Raw genomic sequence first — 12,012 nt, forward strand, 5'->3', positions numbered from 1 at the left:
CTCTGCAGCTTATAAATTATTAATGATAAAAGATAACCTGACTGCAAACTTCGGTGGAGAAGAGGGAGCAGACGTTGTGAGTAAAGAATGCGTTTGCAGTTGATGGATCAGCAAGGTTTCTCCATCGAATGACTGAGAAACCATTGAAATCAACTGTTCAGCTGCAGAGTGAAGATATCAGACTTTGGAAGAGATGCTGCTAGAGGCGAGAATTAGACTCCATTTTTTTTCAATCAGCTCATCTCTGCGCCCTCCCCCGCACCCCCGCCCCCACCCCACTCCAGTGCTGCTGAGAGGAAAGCAATTCCCAGCAGCGCTGTGCAGCAGTTAAAGACTTGTTCACAGACAGAGGAATTGGAATAGGCAGCTCCACATTCCATCATACACAACGCTACTAAGGAAGACATCTTCAGGAGAGGGGAGGGTGAGGGAGTGGAGGGAGTCGGGGACAGTGTGTGTGGTGGAAATGGGGTGAGGGTGGGGCTGGGGAGGGGCAATGGTGTAGTGGGGTGAGGTAGGGTGGGGGTGGGAGTTGGGGAAGGTGGGATGGGGGAAAGTAGTTGAGGGTGGGGTGGATGAAAATGGGTGAGGGTGGCAGTGGGTATGAGGGTGGGTGGGGTTGGGGGGGGGTTGAGATGGGGCTGGGTGAGGTGGGAGAGGGGTTAATGAGGATGGGTACGGGGTGGGTATTGGGGTGGGTGAGTGTGGATGATGGTGGGGAATATGGGTGGGAGTGAGGCTGAGCATGGGGGTGGGTGGAGATGAGTCAGGTTTGGGTGGGGTGGGTGAAGGTGGTGGTGGAGGTTGTGGGGAGGGTGTGTGAGAGTGGGGGAGGGGGTTAGTGAAGGTGGTGGTAGGGGTAGTGGGGAGGAGGGATGAAGGTGATGGGGGTGGGGGGTGGGTGGGGTGGTTAGAGGTGAGGAAGTTGGGCAAGGCTGGAGGTGGGGGTGGGGTTATGAGGGTGCATATGGGGGCAGTATAGGGGTGGCTTGGGTGGGTGAGGGTGGATGGTGGTGGGGGAAGGTGGGTGGGAGTGTGGCTGAGATTGGGGGTGGGACAGGTTCGGGCAAGGGTGGATGAAGGTGATGGGGTGGTGGTGGAGGGGATGGGTGAAGTGGTGGTGGGGTGGGGTTGGGGGAGGGAGTGAGGAAGAGTGGGGGTGGGGGTGAGGTGAGGGATGGGTGAAGGTAGTGGCAGGGTGGAGGTAGGGGAGGGGGTGGGGGAGGGCAGGGGTGGGGAATGGGGTTGATGTGTCAGGAATTGCCTTCCCAGTGACTCATTGGGAGTGGTGCTGCTCTACACACTGTGAAGCTACTTGGCTTTACTCCTGAGGCAAAATTGTGGGGAATTGAGGGGGTGGGGACAGGGAATGACACTGTAATTTGACTCAGTACCTCTGCATCAACAGACAGAAAAACAAAACCTAATTAGATTCCTCCTGCTCTTCATCATTTCATCCTGGCCCCATCCCATCCCCACCCACCCCTGCCCCCATTCCATCCTTTCCTGCCCACCTCCCACTCCCTGGGTATCCTCAGTTCCACAGAGGCTGACAGTTCCCTGGGATCTCCACTGTATTGGGTGATTCAACCTGTGAGTCACTGATGTGAAAAGACTTGCCGATTCTCTTAGTCCCAGAATGGTTGCAAACTAAGAGCTGCCTTCTTAATTTGTGAAATTACTGGGAAGATCTGTGATAATGTACATGCTCTTAAACAAAAAGCAGCTCATTCCTTCATGTCACATTATATATTCCCTCATTATCCCCCTCCGACTCTCCTCAGGCACTGATTCCATTGGCATGGCTTGCCCTCTCACTGTCTCAGTAAGCTCACCATCTTTCAGGAGTGCCTTTGGCCTGAAGTTGTTCTCGGATTCACAAGCTCCATCTCTGCTCTCCGCAGACATGAATGTACTCACAGGACGTCATCGGAGCAGTTGAGAGAAGAAGGGATTGTGCATGCCTCTTCCTCTTCCTCACCAAGGGTGCCTCACCAAACAGAGGTGCACTGAATGTGGTGTGTGCCTTAAGTAGGTGGCACAGTGCCACACCTTGTCCAACTCCCCACAGCCTATCCACCATCTACAAGGCACAGGTCAGGAGTGTGATGTAATGCTCCCCACTTGCCTGGATGGGTGCAGCTCCCACAACACTCAAGAAGCTCAACACCATCCAGGACAAAGCAGCCCGTTTGATCAGTACCCCATTCATCACCTTTAACACTCATTCCTTCCACCGCAGACGCACAGTAGCAGCAGTGTGTACCATCTACAAGATGCCCTGCAGGAATTCACTAAGACTCCTTCAACAGCACCTTCCAAATCTCTCTACCATCTAGAAGGACAAGGACAGCAGGTAGATGGGAACACCACCACCTGCAAGCTCACCTCCAAGTCACACACCATCCTGACTTGGAAATATATCACCGTTCCTTCACTGTCGCTGGGTCAAAATTCTAGTACTCCCTCCCTAACAGCACTGTGGGTGTACCTACAGTACATGAACTGCAGCAGTTCAAGAAGGCAGCTCACCACCACCTTCTCATGGGCAACTAGGGATCGGCATTAAATGCTGGCCCAGCCAGTGAAGCCCACATCCCATGAAAGAATAGAAAAAACTTAGCAATTGCACGAGGAGAGGGATGCTGCGGTAGAATCATAAAAATAAGTGATTCTTTACCTTTTCCTCTGAGAAACATTCATCAAGTGTTACTCAGTGGTGAACCCTGTTTTCACACCTTTTAAAAAAAAAAATCCAGTAGAATTGTTACTCCTAGGTAAGTGCTTCTTTAATGACCTGATTGAGATTTTCTGGTTTAAATTGTTTTCAGATGACAGGGTCTCCCTCAGTTTTCACCGGAATTTTTCCTCGGGTCATTGGGAGTGAGGAAAGAACAGATTATCCGAAATTTCTGTTCTGGACTCTGCCACACCTTCCCTGCTTTCAACACACCTGCTGAGGGAAGAAACATTTGAGGAAATCTGGAACAATTTCCTAAAGAAAGCTCTGGATGCAGAGGGACAAATTGAACTTTTTAGATTGAGATGAGTCATTTTTTCCCAGATAAAGGTATGAAGGTATGTGGAGCAAAAGCAGGTTGATAAAGCTGCAGACCGATCATCCTTGGTCTAACTGAATGGCAGAGCAATCTAGAAGGGCTGAATGGACCACATTTGTTGCGAGGTAACCCCGACACATGAGGACCAAGCCCCAGGGTGATGTGGTGGAGCAATGTCATTGTCCCTTGTTACAAATATGATATTTGTAAGATTATTATGTTTTGGGACTATGTCTTTAGGGTAAGGGAGGAATAGCTTGTGTTATGTGATAACATTGTGCTTGGCTTGCTTGTTAAAGGTTGGGCCCAGGCTTTTATACTGGGAAGAACATGTAAGATATTTACATCTGTAAACAATGACCTGAGCAGCTGTGCTGATGGGGATAGATTGATAGTCTCCAAGCAAACACTTTAAACGGTCTATGTAATTCCAAGGTATAATGAAGTTGGGATCTAGAGGATAGCTAATTAGGAATACTACCTAGATACAAGGCCTACGTAATTCATGTTGGCATGGGTGTGGGCTTTGAGAGGGGAAGGGTCGATAGGAAGCCATTGTAAGATCGAATTGCAGGTTTTTCCTAAAAGGTCCCCGAACCTCACTGGGATGGTAAGTCTGCAAAAATCCAAGAAAGGGAAAGAGAGAGAAAGTGAAACAGCTGAGATCTAGAGGCAGCAAGCCTATATTGTTCACCAGGCAGTGTGCAGGTGAGATCTTATGCCAGGATTGAAGAGGCCAAGGTCATGAGAGTTAAATGAAGCTGGAAGATTCGCCTAGCTTTGGCAGGAGAGAGGGATCTCCAATTTGTCCCTCATCATGAACAGGAGTAGAAGTTATCTGACTGGAAAGGGCAAAGTAAACTGAGAATAGCTTCTTCACACTTTATATCCTGAAAGGATTCCATTCCATTCTCCCAGTTCCTTTGTCTCCTTGCATCTGTTCCAATGGTGAAACCTTCCACACTAGCATTTCTGAGATGGCTTCTTTATTTCCTCACAAAGGACTCTCCCTCACTGTGGTTGACAGGGCCCTTGACCGTATCCGCCATATTTCCCAAACTTCTCATATCCCTTCCCCTTTGTGATACGCTGGTCCACTCCTCCATCACCTCCTACACAGTGTTCCCTTCTCACAGCACCTTTCCATGCAAATGCAGATGTTCCACCTGCCCCTTTACCTCCTCTCTCCTGACTGTCCAAGGCCCCAAACACTCCTTCCATGTGAAGCAGCAATTTATATGTACTTTTTTCAATTCAGTCTAACAGTATTCATTGCTCACAATGTGCTCTGATCTATGTTGCGAAGATAAACACAGATTGGGTGGCCACTTTGCAGAACATGTCTGTTCAGTCTGCAAACATGATCCCTGAGCTTCTGGTGGCTGGCATTTTAATTATCCACCTTGCTCTCATACTGACATCCCTGTCCTTGGCCTGCTGCACTGTTCCAGTGAAGCTCAATTTAAGCTTGAGGGACAGTATCTCATTTTTTCAATTCGACACTTCACAGCCTTCCAAACACACCGAGTTAATCAATTTCAGACCATAAACACCGTCCACTATTTTGTTTCCTTTTCTTTGCATTTTTCGGTTTTGCTCTTACTTTCACCTTCAGACAGTAGCAAATCTAGTCTCGGCACATCTTTTGTTTATTTCTTTCATTTCCTGTCCCATCACAACTTCCTTTGGCCCTGGAAGATGAACTCCTCTGTCGTCCAACCTCTCCTGCCTTCACAGGCCTTTTGTCCAGACCCACTCTTTGCTCATAACCTATTACATCTGTAACTTTTCCCAATTGTGAAGAAAGATCATCGATCTGAAACGTTAACTCTGTTTTTCTCTCTCCACAGACACTGCCAGATTTGCTGAGTATTTCCATTTTAGTTGAAATGGCTTTGGGCTAGTTCCTGGAAAGTGAAGGGTCTAATTTAAGAGGCTGAGCGAAGTATAGCCGCAGAGGGGGATTTTTGGCTGTTGTAAAAGTTAAATGGGGGACCTTTTCTGTAGTTTAAAGTGTAAGTTGCTGACTTAAACAGTGGTTAGTCAAACTTGCTTTTAATTCAATTTCTACAGTAAAGGTATTAAACTTAAAATCTTGTGGTGTGATCATTTCAGTCAATCACTGGAAGTTTGAGATTTTTTTTAAGATTGTCGGTCTCTACAGGAACTGGAAAACTATGAAACCCTTAACCTAGTGAGGCAATGCTTGTGGAACTGTACCCCAGTGAGAGTCAGTGACCGTGGAACCCCTACATGAGTGAGAGTCAGTGACAGTGGAACTGTATCCCAGTGAGAGTCAGTGACTGTGCCCCAGTGAGAGTGAGTGACCATTGGAACCCCTACCCAAGTGTGAGCCAGTGACAGTGGAACCCTTACCCCAGTGAGAGTCAGTGATTGTGCCCCAGTGAGAGTCAGTAACTGTGGAACCCCTATCTGAGTGAGAGTCAGTGACAGTGGAGCTGCATCCAGTGAGAGTCAGCAACTGTGGAACCCCTACCCGACTGTGAGTCAGTGACTGTAGAACCCCTACCCGAGTGAGGGTCAGTTGCAGTGGAGCCCCTACCTCAGTGAGACCCAGTGACGGTGTAACTGTATCCCAGTGGGAGTCAGTGACTGCGCCCCAGTGAGAGTCAATGACTGTGGAACTGTACCCCAGTGAGAGTCAGTGCCAGTATGATCTGTGCCCGAGTGAGAGTCAGCACCAGTGCAATCTGTACCCTATGGTCAGTGCCAGTGTGAACTATACCCCAGTGAGATTCAGTGCCAATGCAATCTATACCCCAGTGAAATTCAGTGGCAGAGCAATCTGCATCCCAGTGCAAGTTAGTGCTTGAAGTATCTGTACACTATTGAGTCAGTGCCACAGCAGTGTGCACCTGAGAGCCAGTGCCTGTTCGATCTGTACTCAAGTGACATTCAGTGCCTCTACAACCTGTACCCCATTGAGAGTCAGTGCCAGAGCAATCTGTACCCCATACACAGTCAGCACCTGTATGATTTGTACCCCATTGAGAGTCAGTTCCTGTATGATCTGTACTCCAGTGAGAGTAAGTGCCTCTATGAACTGCACCCCAGTAGGAGTCAGTGCCTGTACAGTCTGTGCTCCATTGAGGGACAGTGCCAGTGTAATCTGTACTCCACTGAGACTCAGTGCCAGCACATTCTGTACCCTATAGTCAGTGACGGTGTGATCTATACCCCAGTGAGAGTCAGCATCAGCACAATCTATACTCAAGGCAGTACCAATGCAATCTGTACTCCAGTGATAGTGCCTGTTCAATCTGTACCCAACTGATCGTCAGTGCCAGTACAGTCTGCATCCCAGTGACAATTATTGCCTGTACAACCTGTACCCCAGTGAGAGTCAATGCCAGTGCAATCTGTTTTCTAGTGAGAATTAATGGCTGTGCGATCTATACCCCAGTGAGAGTCAGTGCCAGAGTAAAGTGTACCTGAGTGACAGTCAGTGCCGGTACGATCTATACCCAAGTGACATTCAGTGCCTATACAATCTGTACCCTATTGTCAGTGCCAGTGCAATCTGAGCTCCAGTGAGTTTCAGTGCCTGTACCCCAGTGAGTCAGTGCCAGTGTAATCTGCACTCCAGCGAGAGTCAATGCCAGTGTGATCTATACACCAGTGACAGGCAGTACCCATACAATCTATAACCCAATGAGGGTCAACGCTAATGTAATCTGTACTCCAGTGAGAGTCAATGCCAGTAGGATTTATACCCCAGTGACAGTCAGCGCCAGGACAATCTGTATTCCAGTGACAGTCAGTTCCAGAGCAATTTGTACCCCAGTGAGAGTCAGTGACATTGCAATTTACACCCCAGTGATATTCAGTGCCAGCACAATCTATACCCCAGTGAAAGTCAGTGCCAGTATAATCTAAACCCCAGTGAAAGTCAGTGCCAGTACCACCTGTATCCTAATGAGAGTCAGTGCCAGTGTAACCTGTACCCCAGTGAGAGTCAGCGCCTATGCAATGTATACCTGAGTGATAGTCAGTGCCTGTACAATCCAGACCCGAGTGAGAGTCAGTACCAGTGCAATCTGAACTGCAGTGAGAGTCAGTGCCAGTGCAATTCACAATCCAGCGAATGTTAATGCCAGTGCGATCTATACCCAAGTGAGAGTCAGAGCCAGTACAATCTATACCCCAGTGAGAGTCAGTGCCGTGTAATCTATACCCCAGTGAGAGTCGGTGCCAGTGCAATCTGTACTCCAGTTACAGTCAGGGCCAGCACGTTTTATACCCCAGAGGCAGTCAGTGCTGGTGCAATCTGTACTTGAACAAGAACAAGTGCCAGTACAAACTGTAGTCAGTGCCAGTGCGATCTGTACCTGAATGACAGTCAGTGCCAGTATGATCGATATCCCAGTGAAAATCAGTGCCAGTGCAATCTGTGCCACAGTGTGGGTCAATGCCGGTGCAATCTATATTCCAGTGACAGTCAGGGCTAGTGCAATTTATACCAGAGTGAAAGTCAGTGCCAGTATGTTTTATATCCCAGTGGGAGTCAGTGCCAGGACAATCTGTACCCGGTGGAGTGTCACTGCCAATTTAATCTGAACCCAGTGAGAGTCAGTGCCAATTCAATCTGTACCCCAGTGAGAGTCAGTGCCAGCACAATCTGTACCCCATAGAGAGTCCCTGCCAGTGCAATCTGTACCCCAGTAAGAGTCAGTGCCAATACAATCTAGACCCGAGTGAGTCAGTGCCAGTGCGATCTACACTCCAGTGAGAGTCTGTACCAGTACAATCTGTACCCCAGTAAGAGTCAGTGCCAATACAATCTAGACCTGAGTGAGTCAGTGCCAGTGCGATCTACACTCCAGTGAGAGTCTGTACCAGTGCAATCTGTACCCCAGTGAGAGTCAGTGCCAATACAATCTAGGCCCGAGTGAGTCAGTGCCAGTGCGATCTATACTCCAGTGAGAGTCTGTACCAGTGCAATCTGTATGCCAGTGGAAGTCAGTGCCAGTACAATCTGTACCCTATAGTCAGTGCCAGTGCAATCTGAGCTCCAGTGAGGTTCAGTGTCTGTACAATCTGTACCCCAGTGAGTGTCAGTGCTGGTGCAAACTGTACCCCCAATTTAGAGTCAGTGCCTGTGTAATCTGTACTCCAGTGAGCGCCAGTGCCAGTGCAAACTGTATCCTAGGAAGAGTCAGTGCCAACGCAATCTGTACCACAGTGAGAGTCAGTGCCTGCACGAAGTGTATTCCATTGAGAGTCAGTGCCAGTTCAATCTGTACTACAGTGAGTGTCATTGTGAGTGCAAACTGTACCCTAGGAAGAGATAGTGCCAATGCAATCTGTACCACAGTGAAAGTCAGTGCCTGCACGACCTGTATCCCAGTGAGAATCAGTGCCAGTGCAATCGGCACTCCAGCAATGCTCCCTCTTATTTGTCTTTGCTGTGCTCGGCCGGTTTGCTGCACTGAGATCCCGTCAAGGTATTACACAGTCACACATGAGCACATGGTAAAGTGAATGCTTCTTGTTCACAACCTTTTGCTTCCCTTTAAGTATGTTCCTGGCTACTATATGGCTGTGCACCCGCATAGTTTAGAGAGAGCACTGCACGCTAGTGAGTCAGTGCCATTAAATCTATATCCCAGTGAATTAGTGTCAATTGAACCCACATCCCAGTGAATCAGTGCCAATTGAACCCATATCCCAGAGAATTAGTGCCAATTGAACCCATATCCCAGTGAATTAGTGCCAATCAAACCCACATCCCAGTGAATTAGTGCCCATTGAACCCATATCCCAGGAAGATTAGTGCCAATCAAACCCATATCCCAGTGAATTAGTGCCAATCAAACCCATATCCCAGTGAATTAGTGTCAATCAAACCCATATCCCAGTGAATCAGGGCCAATCAAACCTATATCCCAGTGAATTAGTACCAATCGAACACATATCAAAGTGAATTAGTGCCAATCCAACCCGTATCCCAGTAAATTAGTGCCAATCAAACCCATATCCCAATGAATTAGTGCTAATCAAACCCATATCCCAGTGAATTAGTGCCAATCAAACCCATATCCCAGTGAATTAGTACCAATCGAACACATCAAAGTGAATTAGTGCCAATCCAACCCATATCCCAGAGAATTAGTGTCAATCGAACCCACATCCCAGTGAATTAGTGCCAATCAAACCCATATCCCAGCAAATTAGTGCCAATCGAACCCATATCCCAGCGAATTAATGCCAATCGAACCCATATCCCAGTGAAATAGTGCCAATCAAATCCATATCCCAGTGAATTAGTGCCAATCAAACCTATATCCCAGTGAATTAGTGCTAATCAAACCCATATCCCAGTGCATTTGCGCCTACTCAGCCTATATCTCAGTTTGTGTGGAACTGTACCCCGATGAGAGTCAGTGTGTTTAACTGTATCCCAGTGAGAGTCAGTGTGTGTGGAACTTGACCCCAGTGAGAGTCAGTGTGTGCAGAACTGTACACCAATGAGTGTCAGCGTGTGTGGAATTTGACCACAGTGGGAGTCAGTGTGTGTGGAACTGTACCTCAGTGAGAGTTGGTGTGTGTGAAACTGTACCCCAGTGAAAGTCAGTGTGTGTGGAACTGTATCCCAGTAAGTCTTTGTTCATGGAACCTGTAATCCAGCAAGCGATGGTGCCCGTGGAACCTGACGTGAGGCACCCTCCTCAGGAAGGCATCAGAATAAATCAACAATTTCAGGAGCCAGAGCAGTTACCGTTCTGGCCAAGGTTTCAGGTTTAAGTCAGATAAACAGGCACAGTTCACAATCCTAACAAATGTTTCCATATTTCTGTGTAAACCTGCTACAGCCTGTCAGGAAAAATAACACCCCTATTCATCATTGAGGAACAGGAGAAGGCCATTCGGCCCATCAAGTCTTCAGTTAGATCACATCCAATTCTTAGATGAATCCTATGAACACCCCCCCCCAACCCACACACCCCCCGCCCCCCCAACACCTTAAACCAGCTTATATTTCAACTCTTTCTTGGACTCGAACTCAAGTTCTGTCGAAGGGTCATGAGGACTCGAAACGTCAACTCTTTTCTTCTCCGCCGATGCTGCCAGACCTGCTGAGTTTTTCCAGGTAATTCTGTTTTTGTTTTTGACACAGACACCCTGCCAGCTGACAAAGTCTGACCCGTTACTGAACCCTCTAAGCCCTGATCTCATTCAGGTCAATCTCTGCTGCCTGGCCAATATAACCTTCCTGAGATGTAATGCCCAGGGGTGAACACAGTGCTGCAGATGGGGGTCTAGCCAAGGCTCTGAAACACACCTTCCACTGTTTGCTATTCCAACTTAGCATAAAAGCCAACATTCCAGAGGCAACATGTCTGTATAAACCCTATGGAATCCTTTTATCCCTCAGACCTCCCTCAGTTTTTTAAACCCAAGGAAAGGTGAGTTAAATTGATACACCCTGCTCTTGTAATCTAATCCTTTAACCCTCCATTTCATCAAATTGGCTTCACCGCAAACAATACTAATATAAAATTCAATCTTCACATTGTGAATCAGCACTCACCATTCTTATCAGCTCTTCTGAATATCTAGAGAGATTGAGAAAATAGATTTTTTAAATGTTAATTTCTTCCAAAGCACAGACTCTGCAGAAATTCAAACAGAAAAATGTCCCCAAACTTGCTCCAAGTATTTAATGTTACAAAGCAGTGTAGAAAGCCAACGGAATAGAAACATCTACACAAACACACATTTCCTATTCACGATTTAATGTTTCTCTCCGTACTCTGGTCCGACTCTGTACAGCTTTCATATTGATGTCACCGCTACCAACAGAATCTCTCTCTCTCTCTCTCTGTTTCCCCTCTGCCTGTTCTCCCCTTCCGTCTCTCTCTTTCCCTACCCTCCCCATCTTTCTCCTATTTCCCTGCTTCCTTCTCCCTCTCTCTCACTCTGTCTGCTTCTCCCTCTCTGTATGTCCCTCAGTTTCTCTCTCCCTCTCAGTTTCTCCCCCTCAGTTTCTCTCTGTTTCAGTTTCCCTCTCCCCCTCTCTATATATTCCCCCTCAGTTTTTCACGATTCATTTTCTGTTTCTTTCTCCTGACGTCCAGCTGCTTTGTATTTGATTTATTCATTGGCAATGTCCTTTTTTTTAACCAGAAAGCGGGTTCACTCTCTAGCTGTTAAGAATGGCCCTGCCGGGTTAAACCGTAATGGGAAGAAACGGGCTATACGCAGAAGGAACTAATGCCTGAAAGTTCGCCACTTTCTTATTCGGAGACAAGATCTTGACCAGGTCTGATGCTGGGGGCCATTAGCAAACACAACGCTAATGAAAGTAAGAGAGTCAAGTTCTCCAATGCTGCCTAGGCCAAGCTGCTGATTCTCAGACTAACTCCAGCAGATTGGGACAGAGCTGGTGAGAGAAAGCTACACTTACATCCAGTATGACTGAGATGCCTTTCTTGGTCTCAGGAGTGATCCGGTCCCTGGTGGAAGCCGCCTCTCCTTTCTGGGATTCCTTCTCGCCGAACTTCTTGTCGCTCATCTTGGTGAAAACCCAGCGGAGGACCCCGTCCAGCCCCCTGATGCTGCGCTGGTGCGGCGGCTGCTTGTCACGGATGGTGCCGAGGTGTTGGACGCTGTCCCTGCAGTAGCGAGCTGCCTGATCACACATCTTCACATCCTGTAGACCACCCCCCTCCCCGCCCCCCAACCACCACCACCACCACCCAGCCCTCTCCCCACCCCGGCAACGACACCACACGCCTCCCCTCCCCGCCCCGTCAACGCTCACGCACTTCCACAGAAGAGGATGGAGAGACTGAGAGGAGGAACGGGAGAAGAAAGAGAGAGACAGGCAGGGAAATACATAGTTGGGGGGAGGGGGAAGGAAGACAGTGCAAGACAGACAACGAGACAGATATAGATATAAAGGAAAAACAGGGATGATAGAGACACAAAG

General features: G+C 48.0%; 1 protein-coding gene across 1 annotated transcript in view; it reads right to left on the minus strand.

Moving 5' to 3' along the window:
- necab2 (N-terminal EF-hand calcium binding protein 2) overlaps nucleotides 1-11,724 on the minus strand; it is a 255,472-nt gene extending 243,748 nt beyond the window's left edge. The window contains exons 1-2 of the mRNA XM_041192422.1: nucleotides 11,488-11,724; nucleotides 10,612-10,636 (exon numbers count right to left, since the gene is read on the minus strand). Of these exons, the coding sequence (XP_041048356.1) occupies nucleotides 10,612-10,636; nucleotides 11,488-11,724 (262 nt within the window). The remainder of the gene's footprint in view (nucleotides 1-10,611; nucleotides 10,637-11,487) is intronic.
- Nucleotides 11,725-12,012: the final 288 nt, after the last annotated feature.

This window comes from Carcharodon carcharias, chromosome 7 (assembly GCF_017639515.1).
Source record: "Carcharodon carcharias isolate sCarCar2 chromosome 7, sCarCar2.pri, whole genome shotgun sequence".
NCBI classification, from domain to species: Eukaryota; Metazoa; Chordata; class Chondrichthyes; order Lamniformes; family Lamnidae; genus Carcharodon; species Carcharodon carcharias.